The 22,252-nt window shown below is 44.6% G+C and overlaps 1 protein-coding gene across 4 annotated transcripts in view; it reads left to right on the top strand.

Moving 5' to 3' along the window:
* Window positions 1-20,641, top strand: part of Adnp (activity-dependent neuroprotector homeobox) — a 30,122-nt gene extending 9,481 nt beyond the window's left edge. For 3 of the 4 annotated variants that reach the window (XM_039105809.2, XM_039105806.2, XM_039105808.2), the window contains 3 exons: window positions 10,854-10,966; window positions 12,503-12,595; window positions 15,375-20,638. In XM_039105809.2, coding sequence (XP_038961737.1) covers window positions 10,859-10,966; window positions 12,503-12,595; window positions 15,375-18,485 — 3,312 coding nt within the window. In that variant the 5' untranslated portion in view covers window positions 10,854-10,858 and the 3' untranslated portion in view covers window positions 18,486-20,638. 4 annotated transcript variants of the gene reach the window in all.
* Window positions 20,642-22,252: the final 1,611 nt, after the last annotated feature.

Here is a 22,252-nt window from a genome sequence, read left to right as displayed (position 1 = left end):
AACTCCAGCTCCAGAGTATCCAGCAACATCCTCTCCTGGCCTCATGCTCCACACAGACACTAAGGACTCGACCATTAAAAAGAAGTCCAGAGGAAGAGTAAAAGATTAGTGTCTCGGCCAAACGGAGAACACTTGTAATCCCAACACTTGGGAGACAGCAGCAACGTAATCTCTTGAGTTCAGATCAAGTTCCAGGACAGCCAGGGCTACACAGAGAAACCCTGTCTGGGTGTTGGAGGATGACGACTAATGCCTCATCAGTTTGGCTTTCTAGCTAGAAACCATTCTCTTGACAATGTCGTGGTGGTGGTGGTGGTGGTGGTGGTGGTGGTGGTGGTGGTGGTGGTGGTGGTGGTGGTGGTGGTGGTGTGTTTTAAGTAAAGAAATCAAAGTACTACTGTGTACAGCAGCTATGGTCTTTGTCAGATGTCCAGGCCTGTGGTGCTTGGGTCACTTTTATGTGTCTGAGTAGTTTGCCTATAAGTATGCCTGTACCATGTGTGTACCTAATACCTGTGGAGATTCAAAAGAGAGTGTTGGGGCCCCTAGAACTGGAGTTCCGGTGGTTGTGAGCTGTGGATGGTGGAAACTCATCATGGGTCCTCTAGAAGAACCAGTGGCAGTGCTTTTGCTACTAAACCATCTTTGCAGCCAGTGCTCGGGACACTTTGGTGCTTCTGTGAGTGCTTCACTAGTGTCTGCATATACCAGTGGTCCTGCATGGATGGGTTCTGGTCACACCCAGCAAGAAATGGATGGGTTGTATGTACAGTTTGCATTAGTGCATCTATAGTCGCTTGTCCAGGGTCTGAATAAGAGAACTTGCTCAGGTCCCGTTGCCGCTCAGTGCTCTGGGTTGTCTGGTTCCTGTTCTCACTTTGCTCAGTAGTGACTTTGTTTAGCAATCATAGCTTTTGTCCTTTCTTTCTGAAAACTATGGAGCTTTGTGATTGGTCCCTTCAGAAACTCTATGTGGTGAGAAACTTGGATGTGGTGCTGCGGCGGCTTTCAACTTTAAATTGCAGTTGTGAGTTCTAAGTTGGTAAAATTGTTATTCCTGTGAAAAGTGACCTGGGGCTGTTCTGATTCTGGAAGTGAAGTGCCCCAAATCATGAATGACAGCAGACGCAAAAGGCAAATGCAGTGCCTCTGGTAGGGCCGGCGAGTGACTCCCGAGTGCTGGAGAATCCATCACTGGGTGGTAGTGCATGGCTCTCCTGTAATCTCAGCACCCAGGAAGTAGGGGCAGGAGGATTGGAAAGTAATGGTCTTCCTCAGCTGCATGTGACATTGAAGGTTAACCTGTGTGGGAAACACACCTTTTCTTCCCCATCCCCCACCCCCCACCCCCAGCTGGGGACCGAACCCAGGGCCTTGCTCTTCTTAGGCAAGTGCTCTAACACTGAGCTAAATCCCCAACCCACACCTTTTCTTAAACCTTGACCCTGGGAGAGGGCTTAGAAAAACAGCTTGACAACATTGTTTAAATAAATGATTCTGTTATTTTAAAATGGTGTAGAAAATGATTTCTCATTGCTGTGGAAAATTATTCCTAAGTGGTTTTGGAAGATTAGAGAATTAAAATAACTTAGTTGCAGAGCATTGAGATCCAAGGATGTTTTGCTCTTGTGATTATAAATGAACATGTCTGCTGTGCTTAGGCCCACTGAGTATTTGAATTTCCTTTTTGGGGGGGGGGTTCCTCGTAAACCAGACTGTACTGCACTGACAGGAAGGAGGCCTCTAAGCCTGTGGAGCTCTTCACAAGCAGCTCAGCTTGTATATGGACACGTGGAGACATCATCTTTTCAAATAAAATATGAGCTCTTAAGTTGATGGAGGTTAACGAGTGAGACCTGGCTTGCATTGCAGCTTTCTCTCTGTTCCTTGACGTGGGGTGGCAATATGCATCGTAACGGTTACTTGCTTAGGTATATGTGTGTAAAGTCCCATTAGATAAATATTTGAAGTATCTTTGAAAGTATAAAGGAAAATATGCTAATTTGAATGGCTTGGTTATGTGTATCCAGATTATTGCCAAACCCACTGCATTGTTTCTGTATGAGTGCAGACGCACAGTGCGCAGTACACAGAAAGATGTTTCTATGGCAACCCCGGCTGGATCTCAGGGATACGATAGCCGAAGCTTTCTACAAGGTCATTGCACTTTTCAGAGTATCTGGTCTGAGGAATTAATGAGAGCTAGTTTGGCATTGACTCACTCACTGCCTGGCTTAATCCTGAGCACTTGAACGGTGGGATGCATGGTCTCACTATATAGATTGTCCTGCTGGCCTTGAACTCACAGAGTTCCACTTGCTTTCTCCCAACTGCTGGAGTGAGGTGTGTGCTACCACAGCAGAGCAGAGATTTAGAGTTATTTTTCGTGTGTGTGTGTGTGTGTGTGTGTGTGTGTGTGTGTGTAAGTATATGCTACATATATGTGGATGCCTATGGAGTCTAGAACACACATCGTAATCCTTACGTCCTGGGAACCAATCTTATGCACTGATGGAGCCATCTCTCCTGCCCCTCACTTCATATAAGGAAGTAGACTTCTAGAGGCTAAGTAACATTTTAGGGTCACAAAGCTAGTACATGGCAGAGCAAGGAATTCAACACCCATCTGTTTAGTTTGTGGGTAGATTCCCCGTCACTCACTGGTTTCACCATCTTTAGCAAATAGCTTTCCTGACAACCCCACCTCTCGAGAAGTTTGACACTGAGGTCTAGATAGCAAACCAGGTATGTCTTGTCTGGGACACAGCTGTCTTACTGAAAGACAAAAGTTTAGTTCAAGACAGATATGCTTTTAGTCTCAGCAGTGTTGGGTGAGTCTCAGAGCTTGAAGCCAGTCCGGTCAAGTTCCAGGCGGGCCAGGGATAGTGAAACTGTATCAAGAAAATACAGTTTTTTGGTTTTGGCTATAAGTTGTGTTCCTGAAATGGCTCTGTTTCCTTCCTTTGCTGTGCCCTCACTGTCCTATGTCTAAGGCACTAATGGCTTCACAGACCTTTCAGAGAAGAGCTGTGTCTTAGTGATACTCTGAGTTCTCACATTGGCTAATTCCTGGTATTAAAATGTCTTCAGACTTTTCTTAATAAACACTACTAACCAGGCTAAAACTCTACTAACATGCCTTTAAAATGCCACTTCTCAGATCTCAGGAGAACACCTTAGTCCTTGCCTGACTTCTCCAGGTTTGATCTCACACGCGCGCACGCATTAGTGTGTCTGTGTGTACAACTTCTCTTTCTACACCTGTAACTGTGTCCCTAGCTTATCCACTTTTCCAGCAGGTTTTGCCTTCGAAAGGTAGCTGTTCACATCCAGTGCAGGACTTGCTAGAACTTGGCTTCCCTGCTTCTGGCACCAGGATCCCAAAAGCAGCTACTTCAGAAGATTTTTTTTGACATAACCTGTCATAGCCTTCTGTGGGTGGGCAGTGTTCATTCAGCCTTTTTTTTTTTTTTTTTTTTTTTTTTTTTTTTTTTTTTTTTTTTTTTTGAGCTTCTACTTGTGGCAGCCACTGGTGTAGATGATAGGGAGGCCAAGAATGTATGTCTTGAATAAGAAGATGGTATCTCACATACCTTAAGGCAGTGGGTTGCGACCCCAGGAGGGTTTCATATCACATATATACATTAAGATTCCTAACAGTAGCAAAAAACAGTTATGAAGTAGCAACAAAATACTTATGAGTTGGAGGTCACCATAACATGAGAACTATATTAAGTGGTCTTAGCACTAGGAAGGGTGAGAGCCACTGTCTTAAAGTCTTTTGACTCCACAAGTTGGGATCAAAAAAAAAAATCTGAAAGATAGTATGTTGTGCTGGTGAGGTGAGGCACAGACACAAATATCTTCAGCTCATCAGTTTTGAGTCATTTTTCTGAATTTTGGAGCCTCACCCATGGCGAGCATTCAGAAGGAAAGCTGCTGCATCAGTGTCTGTCATTTTGTGGAACAGGCTGTCATCGGCAGGTAGTTTCTTGGTAAGCTAAAGCACTGTGCAGCATTTGTTGGGTTCGGTTCCCTTTGAGAATGCTTCTGTTTCCCTTTCCTAAAATGTCCCTTCTATTGTAGTCTGTTATCTGAGGCAGAGTGCACTGAGACCTGCGTTATTAATGACACACTGCACTGTTTTTTGGCTTCTACAAGTGGGGCCAGTTTGCCAAGAAAGCTGACTAGTGAGCTTATGGGTTTTGGTTTGAGTGTGGTTGTGGGTTTGTTTTGTTGTTTGGGATTTTGTTTTGTTTTAGTAGTAAAAAGTTTTGGGGCCACTGAGACAGGTTCCATTTGCTATATTACACAAAGCAACTCACTAACAGTGACTAGAATATTCTGGAACTATGCCAAAAACATCATTCTAGATTGCATCCAGGAACTTGGTATAAAGATTTATTCTAGTCTAGAAAACTTTAACAGGTATATAGTAGTTGTAAGTGATAAAACCCATCAATGATAAATTCCCCTGGTTTTAAACACCAACTGCTTTTTAAAATTATCTCTGCTCTACAAAGTGAGTTCCAAGACAGCCTGGGCTACACAGAAAACCCTGTCTTAAACAAATTGGCCCGCCCTTCTAATCCCACCACTTGGTAGGCAGAAGAAGGTGGTGGATCTCTAATAGGAGGAGGCAGCCAGGACTATGAATACATGTGTAGTTTTTTTTTGTTTTTTTTGTTTTTTTTTTTGTTTTTTTTTTGTTTTTTTTTGTTTTTTTTTTAGTGGATCTAGTGTGATGCCTATGCGACAGCCTGTCAGTCTCTTAACACCACAAAAAGAGAATCATTCATGCACATAAAGATCTAAAAGATGCTGTATTTTGGTGTTGTGCCTCTGAGTGATTGACATAAGAGTTTTGCTTTATATTTAGGGTTCTTGTTGTTTTGGTAACAGCTTTCCCAGTTTTGGTATACATTTCAGTCGTTTAGTTGGAGTTACAATAGGCAGGGAAGAGGGGACTGCAATCAGGATGTAAAGTGAATAAATTAATACATACATAAATAGGGGCGGGGGAGAACAATGGGTAAAAAACACTTTCATCCACCCCCTGGAGGAAGCCTGGTGCCCATCAACAATCTCCCTCCTGTTCTCCCACCTCCCAGGCTGCCCTGATCTCCACATCAAGATCCGCTGCTTCTACATATTTCATAGAAACAAGGTCAAATAACAATGGCCTTTTATGACTGGCTTCATTCACCTACCACGTTTCAAAAGTTTGTCTGCGCTGGGGCAGGTTTAGTACTTTATTTAGAAAGATGGGGACATTTAGAAAGATAGCCTAACACCCCACTAACAATCCACAAATACAAACTATCAAAAGCCTCTGCCTTCTCCAAATAACCTTCAGAAAAACACACTTAGTGCAGTGGTTCACACCTGTTACACAGTGAGTGTGAGGTCAGCCTTACTTGGCTACAGGAGAACTCACCATCTCCAGAAATGTTAACAATGGCAAGGTGATGGAGGACATTCCCTTTTTAAAAAGGCTGTCATGTGCTGATGTGGTGCCGCTTGTTTTTTTTGTTTGTTTGTTTTCTTTTTTGGGTTTGGAGACAGTTTCTATGTGGAGCCCGTGGCTGTCCTGGAACTAGCTGTCTAGACCAAGCTGGCCTCAAACTCAGATCCACCTGCCTCTGCCTCCCAAATGCTGGGGATTAAAGGTGTGTGCCACCATGCCTGCTGAGAACTAACTCTTAAAAGTTCTCTCACCTACACGAGTGCCTTAAATACACAAGCTTAACTCTTTTGTCTGTCTTTTTTAAACAAAAAGGAAAAGACCCTTCAGTGTGGTTGGTTAGTGGCCATTAGTATTCTAGCTGATAGGAGAGCATGCCTTGTCCTCAGCTGTATCCTTGTTTCTCTTCTGGGTGTTGTAGGCTCATCTGGCTGGCTTAGATGTGTACAGATTTTAATCTGTGTGTGCTCCCGCAGGCTACTGGACTAAGCTCTTCAGTTTTGATCTGGCTAAGCTATGGCAGTAGCATTCTGACATACCATCTCAGTGTGGTATTCTCTCTTCTTGATGAATGAATTGGCTTCCACCAAACAAATGGACATTTTGGTATTAATTTTAAAATAGTATTTCTCATATCAGAGTAACTAGTTCACACAAGGCCAAGCAGGAAGATTGACAAGCTGTAGCCTCTCTGTTGGGGAATGACTTGAAGATCACTAGGCAACTGGCAAAAATAATTGATCACAGTTAGTTGGGAGAGAGAGAAAACTTGGAAAAAAGGAAAGAAATGTCTTTAATTTGATGCCTAGCAGTACTAAAAACAATACATTTGTGTCATTTGTTTAAATACATTTGTATATTTTCTTTGAGGTGCCATGGTATGTGTGTGGAGGTCAGAAAATTGACCTGGTTTTTTTCCCATCGTGTGGAGTCCCAAGGATTAAACTCAAGTCACCAGGTTTGATGGCAAGTGTCTTTTTACCCAGAGAGCCAGCTGCTGGCCCTAAACCTAATTTTTTTTTTTTTAATTTCTCTATGCGGATGTGTTGTCGCACCATGTTGTACCTGGTGCCCTCAGAAACCCAAAGAGGGCTTCAGATCCCCTGGAGCTGCAGTCAGAGACAGCTGTGAACCACCATGTGGGTGCTGAGAAACCAGCCTGGGTGCTCTCGGCCTCTGTCTGAGCCATCTCTCATATTCTTCTGTCTTGTTGCAGTTTTATCTAATCCAGAACATTTTGTCCCTGGGCAGCCAGAATTGACTGCCATGGTGTTTGAGATAGAGAAGAGTGATGTTAGAGCAGCCCTTCTGTCAGTACCTGAAGGACTTTTTCTCACACTGACAATCCTGAAATGGGGACTATTTCCTGGTGGCAGCAGTGTATGTATAGGTGATGACTTCCAAACTGAAAGGAGCCTCTTGATAGGGGGCCTTGCTGGATGAAAGAGTCTAGCAAGGCCTTTTTAAGGTTTATTTGCAAAAGATAAAGATAAACAAACCCGAAGTACACATACCGATACAGGAGGATTGTCAGCCACTTTGGCATAGAAAAAATGGATGAAAGGAGACGGAGGGTGGCTTAGGTCTGTGGTCCTTGTACTTAGGACGTGGGCGCAAGTTCAAGTTCAGCTTAGGGTATGTGTGGCCCTGTCTCAAGAACATATCAGCCGTTTAAAAACCACTAATGTGGAGCAGCTCCTCATTTTCTGTTGTGTGAAAAAGTGACTGTCCTCGTTGGCCCTTCCTGCAGTGCTGGATTAGTCTTATGAACCAGAGGGCCATATCTCTCCTTCCAGTAACTTGTGCATGTTCAGATTTTGGTTCCCAAGTCGTTTTGGAAAGTGGTAGAAAAAGATAGATGCTTGTGGTTGGCTGTATGTCATGTTTGCCATTGTACTGTCAACGTTTAGTTAGCCCAGACACTCATGAGTGGTCGAGAAAGGTCAAGTAGCGGTGTGTACAGAAGCAAGCTGGCTTTACTTTTAAAGACCCCGTTGTGTTCTCGGAGTGGCTGCAGTGTAACCTGGACAAGTTGATCTGAGAATTTTTCCTACTGTGCTCAGACAAAAAGTTTCCAACTGACTGTGAAGATTTCCTTCCTTTCTGTCTGTTTTACTTGATGGAAGTATTTGCCTTCTGTCTGTCTGAGATGCAGGGACTCAAACCCCTGGCTCCCTGGACACAAGACTCTCCTCACTGTGTTTTACTGTTTGATCTTTTGTAGTTCTAAAGTAGGAGTCAGTGGTATCACCCTGATTTGGTAGTTCTGTAGGACGGTGAGACAGACTAGCCTCGCTGGTGCTTCATGTCCTGCAGACCTTCCCCCTAAACTGTCACTGTTGTGGTTGTGCCCTCCTCCATCTTCCTGAGAACCTGTTTAGTATTGCCAGGTACTGATAGTGGGTGACAGCCCTTTCCCCTGTACAGGTTGGGCCTACAACTGGGCTGTTTTCTGTTTACCCTCTTGGTGCGTGAAGTAATTGCTTATGGTATCTGAAAGGCATAGAGGTTCAGGCATACTATGCTCTATGCATGGTTTTAATTCATCTGTAGCCTTGGGCCTAGATGAATCTGATTTTCATTGCAACCATCGGACTCTTGATTTTTTTTTTTTTTTTTTTTCCCGGAGCTGGGGACCGAACCCAGGGCCTTGTGCTTGCTAGGCAAGCGCTCTACCACTGAGCTAAATCCCCAACCCCTTGATTTCTAATAAAACACAAAAGTAAGAGTTTGGCCTGGGTTAAACTGATGCTCCTGTTCTACTCTCCAGGTGTGAGTGAGATTGAGAAAGGGTAGGACTCACTCATTCCAAATGGATTTTTAAGACAGTCTCAAAAGCCAGAATTGGTAACACATGCCTTTACTCCAGCTCTCAGGAAGCAGAGACAAAGTAAAGGCTGGTGGGACTCTCTGAGGGTCAGCCTGCCTTATACTGTTTAGCTTTTCCAGTTATTACATAGCTGTGAATAAAACACATGGATTGAACATTCCCAAAATTATTCTATTAGCACCACATTTCTTAACCAGCTGAGCTAATTGGCCTGCCCCCAAAATTATTTTAGAATTTAGCAATTGACTGTAGTGTTTTAGTTGTGGTTGTCAGGGCCGGGAGGTTTTGTAGAATTACTGAATATTTTTGACAGACTTCTTTCTAATCAGTCCCAATTTCATTTGACTCGCTTCTTTTGTGTGTCCTGCTGCCCATTATTTCTACAAAGACTTTTTGGTGCAACAAAGCTTGAGCACCTGTGCTTGTGTCTAGAAAAGGATGTGGACACAGTGAGGAGAATGCTGCCTCAAGCCTCTTTCCCTCTCTGCTTTCCAGCACACCTGACAGCCATGTTTTGAGCACATAAACAGTTTTGTGTACTGATCAGTATCTGCCAAGGGAGGTGAAACCTGTTGCTCATCCGAGTCCTCACTGACAGACTGCACATCATTTGTGGCAGGAGTGGTTTCCACCCAAAGCTGATGAACAAGCAAGCTTTGTGTGAAATGTGTTGCCCAAGGACCTCCTATGTGTTCCCAGCACTGTGACCTACAAGGCTTAGGTGTCTTGGAAGTGATTGATGAACAAGAGGACAGGTCCATTAAGTTGGACACTTGGCCCTGTTTGTGCCATGTGAAAGGAGGTTTTCCTGGGCAAGAACCTGTAAGAAACTGCCATCATAAGGAACAGAGGCTGGCAGGGGAGATTGCTGACCCAAGGATGGATTTGAGGAAAGTACACCCAGCCCGCCCTCCCTCTGCACTGCAGGGTGTTGTCTTTGTTTTCAAAATATGGTCTGTTTGTTGAGGTTTCTAGTTCAACATGGTTTTGAGGCTATTGGGGAGGTTGGGGTGGCTCTTTAAAACTTAGGCAAAAAACCTGGATGGGTGACAATGGTAAATCCTGGAGCTAGTCACTGACTTGAACTACATTTCTGAGCCAAGGTATCAGCTGTGCATGACTTCTGCCATTTAGGGTAGAGGTGCCATCAGCTCATGATCCTCCTGAGTGCTGGGATTCTAAATGTGCTATGGCCTAGCCCAGCCTGACCCCCCTAAGTGCTTTAACAGGTAGGTAGTGGCCCGAGGAAGAGGTGGAGGTCATGTGTATTAATTCTGACACCGACTGGTGTTTTATTGAAACCTTCTTGCTTGGTTTGGTGTAAAGACCAGAGAGTATGAAGGAAGAGATGGTTATGTTGCTCCTTCTGGGGAGAGAGCACTGTCCGCCCTGGTCTTAAGCTCATAGAAGTTTATCGAGAGAATGATATAAGGCTGGGAAGTGCTGAGTTTTCAGTGAACATTTTGGTGTTGGGAGACCCAGCTAAGTTGGTATTTCATAATGGGGTGTTCTGGGACCTGGGTCTTAGGGCAGCATCCCCAGATTGAGGCTTGCTGTCAGTAAGGGTGATGGTTTACAGTTAGAGTGCAGGTTTATGAGATCCCAGTTGCTGGTGCTTTGGGGTCAGTTTGTTCGTTTTGTTTTTTGTGGCTCTGGTCTTAGAGCTACTTTATTCTGCGAAATTATGTTGGATTTAGATTATTATAAAAAAAGTCACATTCAAAGCCTTAAAAATCTCACCTTAAATTTTACTAATTCAGTTTTCTTAAATAAACGTAAGTGCCTTGGTTTTTAAGAAACTTGGGAAATGGATCTACATTTTACCTTTAGTGAATGTGGGACAGCCAGGCAGCTTTTGGTTCCTTTAAGCACAAGTGCGCGCGCTCACAGGCATTATACTTTTTTAAGGATCCCAGAAAGACTACAGCAATTGCTGTATCTTCTGGTGCCACAAGCATGGCTTTTCCATCTATGTGTTTATTCTGTGGCCTACGTGAGGCCTTTGTGAGGCCTTTGCCCTGGTTGCTACTCAAGGAGCCAGTCCCACTACCATCTGGGACTTTGGTTTGAGGAGGAGACAGAAACAGTCACTGAATGACATGTTGCTTCTGTGAGTGTCATTGCCTTGATCGGGACATTTCAGATGGCAAACTCATCCCCTCATCACTGAAAGCTGAGCGAGCGAGCAGTGCTGTAAGTTCGGAGTGGTCCCAGCTTCTTTGGTCCAACATCAAGAGGAGACGTGCGCACTTGATTTGGTTTTGAGATAGCTGATTGATATTGGTGCTTTCATTTTCCAACTTCAAATTCATCTCTGAACAGATTTTTACAGCTTACTGAGACTTGTGTGCCTAGACTTGTGGTCTAAAATGTCCTCTTGTAAAATAGAGAGGGAAGGCCACCAAGCACTCACCTTTTTGCCTTCAACTCAAGTGTTCTGTGCTAGGCAAGGGATTCTCAACTGAGGGAGCCAGGGTTTGGGATCCTGTCATCAGTGGAAGTAGTAACTTTTACAAGTTGTACATGTTTTGACTTGACTTAAATTTTTTTTTCCAATAGAAACTATGTTCCAACTTCCTGTCAACAATCTTGGCAGTTTAAGAAAAGCCCGGAAAACTGTGAAAAAAATACTTAGTGACATTGGGTTGGAATACTGTAAAGAACATATAGAAGTAAGTAGCATGCCATTTTTAAATTTTAATGTGACTCAGCTTCTGATCCATCACTGTGTCCATGGGCAAAGGTTCACTGTTAGGTGTGGTAGTAAATTTTAACTAGACCTTCAGCTTCTCCGTACGTAACCTTCTCACTTAGGATAGCTTACATCGTTTTCCCAAAAACCTAATCATCTTTGTAACCTGAGGCAAAACTAGTTACAGCACGGAGAATATATACAAGTCAGACAGTGCACGAGGTGCTTTAAAATTATATATGAGCTTTGTCCTTGAATAACCTTTAGGGGGCTCTAGGAATTCTTATCTCCAGTCTATGAAAGAGGAATTGGGGCTGCAGAGCCTGTTTTCCTTCTGACAAGCCTGAGTGTTTCTGTTGACCTGACTGTTGGCACAGGTGTCTGAGTGTGTGTCATCTCTTTCCTCAGGATTTGAGCATTTGTCAGCCTTCTGAACTGTCAAAGACTTATCTTGCCCTGTGTAACAGTTTGGCCTTTCCAGACTGTTTGCTATCCTTTTTATTCTGAGCCTTCGAAGCCCCGTAGGCTAGATAGAGGCGTCTCCTCCTTTTCCAGATCTCCTTGTTCCCAATCTTACGGTTAGTTAGACACAACCTCCCATTGACGTGCTTACAGCTATTTCCCTGACACGCTTTTAAGTTCCTACTGACCGGGCCACAGTTGGCCTTGGTTAGCCATTTATCTCCCACTACCTACCTGGCACAATGCTCAGCACAAAACAAATGCTGGGGACACAGGTCAGGGGTGGAATTGATGTATGTTTTATTTATGGAGCAAGTTCTCTTCTCCTGAGTCCCCAGAGTAGTGAGAGATGTAGCAGAGTTTCTCAGAAGTGGGCTTCTGGTGATGTGTTCACGGGGTGGAGGTAGCTCTTCTGCCCCTCAGATTCATATGGATCTGTACTTGGGGGTGGGGGTGATCCTTACCAAATAAATATGCAGAGTGTCTTTCCTGTCCCGTGCTGGGTTTGCTCTTCCCCCAGACCCATTACACACTCTGAGGTTTTCACACATTGAGCTTTCCACCTATAGCTATTTACCCTGCTTTCTTCTTCGTCATGAAGGGGAGCAGTACAATTCCACGTCATAGGGTAGAAACTGGACGGCATGTTGCTTACTTTCTTTCTAGGTTTAAAAGTCTGAGTTTTATTTCAGATCCACCCCTCCTTCCATTTGTTTGTTGTTTGTTTGTTTGTGAACCCAAACTAGACTCTTACTCCTACAAGGCTACTACTGGCACACGTCCCTCCTCCACCCAGTGTTGACTAGTGAGTTGTGGTTAATAGAGCTGCTGTGGGACTGCTGCAGCCGCCATCTGCACTCGCAGCACTTTATTTGGAAAGCTGGCCGTGCGCCTTGTCTATGTGCTGAGCGCCTCAGCACCAGTGCGTTCATTAGTCTCAGTGGGTTGACTCTCTTGGACCCTTCCATACCGGTTAAAGAGATAGGATTTGTGTGCGGGGTCTTCTGGGGTTGATGCCACTGTGTTTTTGTAAATTTCTCTCACTGTCTTCTAGGATTTTAAACAGTTTGAACCTAATGACTTTTATTTGAAAAACACTACATGGGAGGATGTAGGACTGTGGGACCCTTCTCTTACAAAAAATCAGGTAAGTCTCACAGGAATGCCCAGCACACCCGCTAACCATTGATAGTGACAACTCTGTCTGGGCAATGGCCTGATGTGGAAAGTGTCTAAGTACACATCTCATTTTCCTGGGTGATAGGAAAACCACGTTCCTGGACTGAAACTTGCAGGTTAACAGAACAGACAGATTTCTGAAGTCAGACTGCAGCTCGGTGGTTGGAGCACTCCTCATCCTGCACACAGCTCTGGATCTGAGCTCCCATAGACCAGATGTGGTTGCACACACCTCTGCAGTTCCAGAGCTTGGGAGGTGGAGGCAGGGTCGGAAGGTCAGGGGCCAGGCTGGGTAAATGAGATGCTGTCTCTAGAAAACTAAAGTAGCAGGGCTGGAGAGATGGCTCAGTGGTTAAGAGCGCTGACTGCTCTTCCAGAGGTCCTGAGTTCAAATCCCAGCAACCACACGGTGGCTCACAACCATCTGTAATGGGATTCAATACCCTCTTCTGTTGTATTCGAAGGCCGCCATAGTATGCCCATATAAACAAAAATACATTTTTTTTTTTTTTTAAGAAAGAAAAGAAATAGCAAAGTTGGCTGTGGTATATAAGTCTCCCTCCATGGTGCATGGTGCCTTCCTGCTTCCATTTCTGAGTGCATTGTGCATGTGGCCACCTGCCTGCTTCCTGTCTGTGTTAATACAATCTTGTCTTCTAGAGAAAAGTCATGCTATCTTCATCTTCATCGTTGTTTGAGACAGTTTCAGTTCCGGCTGTCCTGGAACTCACTCAGTAGACCAGACTAGCCTCAAACTCAAGAGATCTGCCTGCCTCTGCCTCCTAAGTTGCTGAGATTAAAAGGTGTGCACCATCACCTCCACCACCTGGCTGCAGTCACCCTTCTTTATTACACCCCTTTATCCCCCTGGATGATGTATGATGTTTATGGGAAGGTGTGGTAAGTGACCCTGAGAAGGGTAATGACAGACATGACTTGCACCTCTGTGTTCAGAAGGATGGTTCCTAGTGAAGATGTGGTGATAACTGTAAATGGTGCCTCTTTCCATGGAGAGAAATGCTTGCTAACTCCCATTATAATTCTGTACTCTTGCTTTTGAACTCTACTCAATACCCCAGGGAGAGGTGCTGAGCAGCATTCTTAACATCAGAAAGCTTTCCTAGAGAGGGCTTGGGTCTCTGTTACTTACGTTGGCTGTGCTAAGACACTTGTCTCTACCTCCCCTGCACTGAGATTAAAGGCGTTCACCACTGCACCATCTGAGGAGCCTGAAGGGAACACGGGGAGACTACTTTTGGTTCCAAGCAGTTCGTGAAAAAATACAGGAGAGATGATTGTCTACGCTGTGTGTGCTCACCTGTTTTGGGTCAATTCTGAAAGCTGATTTCTAATGTCACTGTGCTCACACTGTATAGCACACAGTGGCTTTTAAACACTCTGCCCTCTGTTTATAAGGAGGTCATAGTTAACTTCTTAGCTGGATTAAAACAGCTGCTACTTCATTGCCAGTTGGTTGGGGTTTTTTTTGTTGTTGTTGTTTTGTTTTGTTTTTTGTTTTGTTTTTTGTTTTTTGAAAGTTTCTTGATGTAGTCCTGGCTTCACAGAGAAAAGACCTGTACCACCATGCCTGGCTTTTAATTGGCAGTTTGAATGGAAAAAAAAATATTTCTATAATGCATGTTTTGCTTGAGTGGGTTATTTGTGCGCCATGTACATGCTTAGTGCCCTCTGAGGTCAGAAGAAAGCAGCCCCTGTCCCCTGGAGCTGCACCATGGATAGTCGGTCATCAGCTACCTTGCAGTAGCTGGAAGTCAAACCCTCTTTGAATACAACCACTGCTTAACTGCCGAGCCATCTCTCCAGCCCTCAGTGACCTTTGAAACTGTTCTGCCCCAGAAGAAATAGAAAGAGGCCAATGTTCCCAGTCTGGACCTTTTGGTCCACAGCAAAGTCTAAATAAATACACTGCTTTAGAATGAAGAAACTTTTTGAGATTTTCCTTTTTCTATGAAAATTGTTGCATGGTGGGAAAGAGCGCCATATACCTACGTTACTTATCAAGGTCTGCATGCCCTGCAGCAGTGTGAGTTCCTGTGTCTGATGCCAAACAGATCCACAGAATGAGGGTTTGCCATAGTTGATTTGCATTTTTAACAAGAAAATGGAGGGGTTTTTTCGTTTGTTTTTGTTTTTGCCTTTGCCTTCTCTCTGAAACCAGCCAGCAAGTACAACTAGCAATTTTTTTTTCTTTTTATTTTTTTTTCCGGAGCTGAGAACCGAACCCAGGGCCTTGCGCTTACTAGGCAAGCGCTCTACCACTGAGCTAAATCCCCAACCCCACAACTAGCAATTTTTAAAGATTTAGCAAGAACTTAGCACTGAGTTTTAATTTATAGGGACACAAATAAAATTATTTGGTTCACTGGGTTCGATCCCCAGCTCTGAAGAAAAGAACCAAAAAAAAAAAAATTATTTGGTTCAAAAATGCATCTGAGGGGCTGGGGATTTAGCTCAGTGGTAGAGCGCTTACCTAGGAAGCGCAAGGCCCTGGGTTCGGTCCCCAGCTCCGAAAAAAAAAAAGAACCAAAAAAAAAAAGAACCAAAAAAAAAAAAATGCATCTGAGTTCTTTAATTTTCCTGCAGGAGAAACCTCAAAAAAAAAAAAAAAATCCCTGCCTTGTAGAGTTTCTGAGGATGCCTGGGGGGAGATGCCTAAAGCCTGTAACCGCTGGCCTTGAGTGGCCTTCTCACTCTGGTGTCTGTTGTTTTGTTTTATTTGTTTTTAGGACTATCGGACAAAACCTTTCTGCTGCAGTGCTTGTCCGTTTTCCTCAAAATTCTTCTCTGCCTACAAAAGTCATTTCCGGAATGTCCATAGTGAAGACTTTGAAAATAGGATTCTCCTTAACTGCCCTTACTGTACCTTCAATGCAGATAAAAAGACTTTGGAAACACACATTAAAATATTTCATGCTCCAAACTCCAGCGCACCAAGTAGCAGCCTCAGCACTTTCAAAGATAAAAACAAAAACGATGGCCTTAAACCTAAGCAGGCTGACAATGTAGAGCAAGCCGTGTATTACTGCAAGAAGTGCACTTACCGAGACCCTCTCTATGAGATCGTCAGGAAGCACATCTACAGGGAACATTTTCAACACGTGGCAGCACCCTACATAGCAAAGGCAGGAGAAAAATCACTCAATGGTGCAGTCTCTCTGGGCACAAATGCCCGAGAAGAGTGTAACATCCACTGCAAGCGATGCCTTTTCATGCCCAAATCCTATGAAGCTTTGGTACAGCATGTCATTGAAGACCATGAACGGATAGGCTATCAGGTCACTGCCATGATTGGACACACAAATGTTGTAGTTCCCCGAGCCAAACCCTTAATGCTAATTGCTCCCAAACCTCAAGAAAAAAAGAGCATGGGACTCCCACCAAGAATCAGTTCTCTTGCTTCTGGAAATGTCCGGTCTTTGCCATCACAGCAGATGGTGAACCGATTGTCAATACCAAAGCCCAATTTAAATTCAACGGGAGTCAACATGATGTCCAATGTTCACCTGCAGCAAAACAACTATGGAGTGAAATCTGTGGGCCAGAGCTATGGTGTTGGCCAGTCAGTGAGGCTGGGGCTAGGTGGCAATGCTCCAGTTTCCATCCCTCAACAGTCTCAGTCTGTCAAACAGTTACTTCCAAGTGGAAATGGGAGGTCCTACGGGCTAGGTGCTGAGCAGAGGCCCCCGGCAGCTGCCAGGTATTCCCTGCAGACTGCCAACACGTCCTCTCTACCCCCAGGCCAGGTAAAGTCTCCCTCTGTGTCTCAGTCACAGGCATCTAGAGTATTAGGTCAGTCCAGTTCTAAACCTCCACCAGCAGCCACAGGCCCTCCTCCAAGCAACCATTGTGCCACTCAGAAGTGGAAAATATGTACAATCTGTAATGAGCTTTTTCCTGAGAATGTCTACAGTGTTCACTTCGAAAAGGAACATAAAGCGGAGAAAGTTCCAGCAGTAGCTAACTACATTATGAAAATACACAATTTTACTAGCAAATGCCTCTATTGTAATCGCTATCTGCCCACAGATACCCTGCTCAACCATATGTTAATTCATGGTCTGTCTTGTCCATATTGCCGTTCCACCTTCAATGATGTGGAGAAGATGGCAGCACACATGCGAATGGTTCATATTGATGAGGAGATGGGGCCTAAAACGGATTCTACCTTGAGCTTTGATTTGACATTGCAACAGGGCAGTCACACCAACATTCATCTCCTGGTGACCACATACAACCTGAGAGATGCCCCGGCTGAATCAGTTGCTTACCATGCCCAAAATAATGCCCCAGTTCCTCCAAAGCCACAACCAAAAGTTCAGGAAAAAGCTGATGTCCCTGTTAAAAGTTCACCTCAAGCTGCAGTGCCCTATAAAAAAGATGTGGGGAAGACCCTCTGCCCTCTCTGCTTTTCAATCCTAAAAGGACCCATATCTGATGCACTTGCACATCATTTACGAGAAAGACACCAAGTTATTCAGACAGTTCATCCGGTTGAGAAAAAGCTAACTTACAAATGTATCCATTGCCTTGGTGTGTATACTAGCAACATGACAGCCTCAACCATCACTCTGCATCTAGTCCACTGCAGGGGTGTTGGAAAGACCCAGAATGGCCAGGACAAGACAAACGCACCTTCTCGGCTCAATCAGTCTCCAGGCCTGGCCCCTGTGAAGCGCACATATGAGCAAATGGAGTTTCCACTGCTAAAGAAGCGAAAGCTGGAGGATGAGAATGACTCCCCAGGCTGCTTTGAAGAGAAGCCGGAAGAGCCTGTTGTTTTAGCTTTAGACCCCAAGGGTCATGAAGATGATTCATATGAAGCTAGGAAAAGCTTTCTCACAAAGTACTTCAACAAACAGCCCTATCCCACTAGGAGAGAAATTGAGAAGTTAGCTGCCAGTCTGTGGCTGTGGAAGAGCGACATTGCCTCCCATTTCAGTAACAAGAGGAAGAAGTGTGTCCGTGACTGTGAGAAGTATAAGCCTGGTGTGCTGCTAGGTTTTAACATGAAAGAATTAAATAAAGTCAAACATGAGATGGATTTTGATGCTGAGTGGCTATTTGAAAATCATGACGAGAAAGCCTCAAGAGTCAATGCTAGCAAGACTGTTGACAAAAAGCTTAACCTTGGGAAAGAAGATGACAGCTTCTCAGATAGTTTTGAACATTTGGAAGAAGAATCCAATGGAAGCGGCGGCCCTTTTGACCCTGTCTTTGAAGTTGAGCCTAAAATTCCCAGTGATAATGCAGAGGAGCCTGTGCCGAAGGTAATTCCTGAAGGTGCTTTGGAGTCTGAGAAGCTAGACCAAAAAGAGGAGGAGGATGGTTCAAAATATGAAACCATCCATTTGACTGAGGAACGAGCCAAACTGATGCATGATGCCTCTGATAGTGAGGTAGACCAAGATGATGTGGTTGAGTGGAAAGATGGTGCTTCGCCATCTGAGAGTGGGCCTGGTTCCCGACAGGTCTCAGACTTTGAGGATAATACATGTGAAATGAAACCAGGAACCTGGTCTGATGAGTCTTCCCAGAGTGAAGACGCAAGGAGCAGTAAGCCGGCTGCCAAAAAAAAGGCTACAGTGCAAGATGACACAGAGCAGTTGAAATGGAAGAATAGTTCCTATGGAAAAGTTGAAGGGTTTTGGTCCAAGGACCAGTCACAGTGGGAAAATGCATCTGAGAATGCAGAGCGCTTACCAAACCCACAGATTGAGTGGCAGAATAGCACAATTGACAGTGAGGATGGGGAGCAGTTTGACAGCATGACCGATGGAGTTGCCGATCCCATGCACGGCAGCTTAACTGGAGTGAAGCTGAGCAGCCAGCAAGCCTGAGGCCCTGGCCTGCCATAGCGTACGGGCTGTGTTCTGTCCTGGACTTATGCTCTCCTTCCAGTCTGACTGCAAAGCTGTCTTCTAAGCTGGAACTACCTTGTAAGGACTGGTCAGTCAGCGGGCTGTGGGGATATGTGACCACTACAGTCCAGTGGTCACTTCCAAGTCTATGACATATATTGGTTGATCTTGCTTCAGACTCTTCTCTGGTAGACTGGGTGATGAAGTGTGAAAAACCAATAAGCTGTGGCTCATGAATGCACACAGGGAGGAGGAGTTCAGTACCTATCTGCCTTCCCAGCATTTCTTCCCCTCAGTAAGAAGTTTGGTTGGATGTCCTGGGAAAGCCTTACCCTGATTCACATAGTAGTGCAGGGCGGGCATACACACTACCAGTCAAATGTGTCTACTAGACGTGGGAACATGGACTGGGTTTTTTTTTTTTTTCATGTATTCATTCTGAATAGTTGAAATGTATATTTGTACAGTCTTTTAGACCTCAAGTGATGCTTATGACACTGTTACTGTGTGCCCGTCATAGATTGGTTTTTAGTGTTGCCCTTGCTGTGTGATAAATGCTATATCTAGTTTACCTAGCAGAAGCTTGACCCTGCGATAGTATGGACCTTTGGACAGACTTAGTTTTTGCACATAACCTTGTACAATCTTGCAACAGAGGCCAGCAACATAAGATATATATCTGGACTCTCCTGTATTATAGAATTTTTTTCTTGTTCTGAGTATCCTTGACATTACAATTGTCAAAAATGGTATTTCAGATCTCTTTCTGAGACCTTTTAAGCTAAAATAACATGCAAGAATTGATTTTACAGCTACTAATTTTGACACCTTTTAGATCTGTAAGAGTGTTGTGTCAGAGCAGCAAGCACAGTTGAGCGCTGCATTTGGGATATTTAGTTTTCTCTTTAGTTGAGCACCACCATCGTTTATACCATCTAATATATGACACACTGTTGTGGTCTGTATGATTCTGCGGTCTTTATTTCCCTTTGTATTCATTTTAAGCATCTAAATAAATTGCTGTATTGTGCTTAATGTAAATATTTGCTTTTATTACACACCACAGTCCTGTGTGTCTGTTAACATCTTTTGCTGTTTGATACCACAGCACCCTGGGCAGAGATGGAAGCCACTCTCACAAAGTACTGTGGGAAATCACGATCTATCATTTGCCTAAAGCATGCTTTCTCTCCAGGCACCTGCTACAGATTGTGTTCATTTGTGTATGTTTCCTTTTTGCTGCAAAAGTAAACATTCTTGAGGTTTTCAATTCCCCTTTTGATAAGGACCAGAGCCTGCCTGGGTCTCTATGTAGATCATCATAGTGGAGGACAGAACTCTGTTGGCCCTGGTGGGCTTTCTTCCCTGCGTCCTGTTCATTCCCTCCTTATGGCAACACTTGTACCAAGCAGGCAGCTGCTCTGTCTCTGGAGTCCTTTGACTGTTTTGCCCTGAAGAGAGAGGCTGGTGAGCACACAGTTGGGGCACTTGGCACTGATGGAGCTGGTACATTGACTGAGCAAGAGAGTTCTGAGAACAGGCTAAATGCAGAGTGCAGTAAGGAGGCAGAAGTGGCAGAACATACAGGGTGGGACTTCTCCGTGCTGGGGGAGGTCAGCCACCTCTCTGCTACCTTACCTTAGAGAAGTCAGAAGTGGCTACCTTCAGGACTCCTGAGCCTCTTTCAAGAAAAGACCTGTTACCTGACTTAGTACCAGTAAAGGAGAATGTGCAGTTCTAGCATGAGCTGCTATAGCTGGCTTGGAGCTTTTCTAGTCAGTTGCCAGGATACATTATAAATGTGTGCAGCAGCTCTCCCCCGGGGAGGGTTATCTCCATGTCCACATGCTAAAGACACCCAATCAGAAACACCAGCTGACTTTCTTTTTAAGCCACCTCCCATTTGTGCAAATTTAGGTCTGCAAGGACCAGTAATGAGACCAGTACAGGTAGAATGGAAGTGAGGTTGTGGTCCTCCCTGGACCTGTGCAGCGTCCAGGTGCTTCCCTGCCAAGTGGATGGGTGTGAGACCTCAGCACCAAAAGGGGTGTAACTGCTGTGGAATTTGGTGCCCAACTGGAAATCATGCTGAAGCTCTAAAAGTGTCTCAATAAAAGCCATTTTGAAAGAAAGAACCCCATTGCTCCTGTTTGCTTTCGGCTGAATCTAACAGACAGTGAACTTAAAGAGTCATACAGACCGCCACCTTGCACTTTAGAAACTGCCTGGAACCCTAAGCTTAAAGGTTCTGTAGACTTTTCAAAGAAAATCCCAGAGACCCTTGTCTTCTCACACTTGAAATTTTGGGTGGCTGTAAATTCTACTTCATGATTGTCTCTCCTCTGAACATCTCCCGTTATCACCGGGCATAAGAGTAGTCCAAATGTTTCTCAAACCCAGGTAGGAAGGGTCAAGGTTCTTTGCTTATCTAAGTTGTCCGTTGGATCTCAGTGCTTGTTGGCAGTTCCAAGTGGGAACTCACCAGCTGACGAATTCCAAGAAGTGAGTACTCTGGTTATTTGTCAAGTGATCTCTCCCACCCACAAGAGAGCGCTTCCTCTGCTGGATACTGAGCTCTTAAAATGGGGCCCAGAATATGCCTTCAACCTGAGTGATATATCTAATGTTCACTGAACTTTTTACATAAGACTGTCAAGCAATGGTCTGTTCCTGCTTGCTGATTTTCTAACCCTGCTGTTCAGAGCTGGTACCAACTGGATGCCTGGTTCAATACAGCATTGGTATGAAAGATCAGGAAAATCCTAAACACAGTTAAAGGGGGAAGACTGACACCATTTCAGAAGACTCCAGCATAACAGCGATATCCCCCCTCAGCGACAGGGAGCCTGGCTTCCGATGGTACCCAGTTTTATCCTGAAACCTTGACGAGTAACTGTTTTCCATCCTCTAGAACTTGAACTTAGACAACAGTTTGGTGTGGTCGCAGTGTAGACAGGAATCTGTTGAGACTGACAGGAGGCAAAAGGTACTCCGTGCTAGAAATCCTTGGGTTGCACTTTCAAAGTTCTTCAAAAAGGAGGCACAGACGCTTGCCTAGCAAGGGCAAGGCCCTGGGTTCGGTCCCCAGCTCCAAAAAAAAAAAAAAAAAGAAAGAAAGAAAAGGGAAAAGAAAAAAGGCACAGAAAGACACCACTGCAAGTCATTTTTGCATTCAGGTACTGTATTCATATGACCCTTCTCCAGATGTATGCCCCAATAGACTAGGTACTTTTGGGGGCGCAAATAAAAACTGGGAGTTTGGGGAAGTATTGCGTCTAAAGGGCATCCCTGGGACTATGGGACATGGAGTTCCATTTGAGTTCTCAAAGCAGCCATGCCCTGCTCCCTGCAGCCTCTCAATAGGAATGAAAGCTTTGGAGCTGCCCACAAGGTTCAGAGAATTGTGGCCCCTCAGTCAAGAAAAAAGGCAATTTCAAGAGTCTCCGGGGCTGGAGTTCCCAGCCACATCCTGTGCAACCTTGTACTGCAAGAAGATCGGTTGGTTGCATGAGAAAGGCTTCCCTGGCTGGGACTGACAGGAAAGGTTTGAGAGTCTAAATCCTCCCACTGAACTTCCTGCCGCCTGCTTGAACCCACGCCTCTTTTTTCTAGCACGGGGCAAAAAAAAAAACCTGGAGAGAGTTCTGTGCATGGGAGACAAACTCATTCGTCTCACCACCACCCCGGCGCCTTTTGTCAGGGAAAGGAGACAAAGTCTTACACCCCATCCTTGACTTTAGCTTGCT

The sequence above is a fragment of the Rattus norvegicus genome, chromosome 3, assembly GCF_036323735.1.
Source record: "Rattus norvegicus strain BN/NHsdMcwi chromosome 3, GRCr8, whole genome shotgun sequence".
NCBI lineage: Eukaryota > Metazoa > Chordata > Mammalia > Rodentia > Muridae > Rattus > Rattus norvegicus.
The sequence above is the reverse complement of the archived record's forward strand: the minus strand, read 5'-3'. Positions and strand labels throughout refer to the sequence as shown.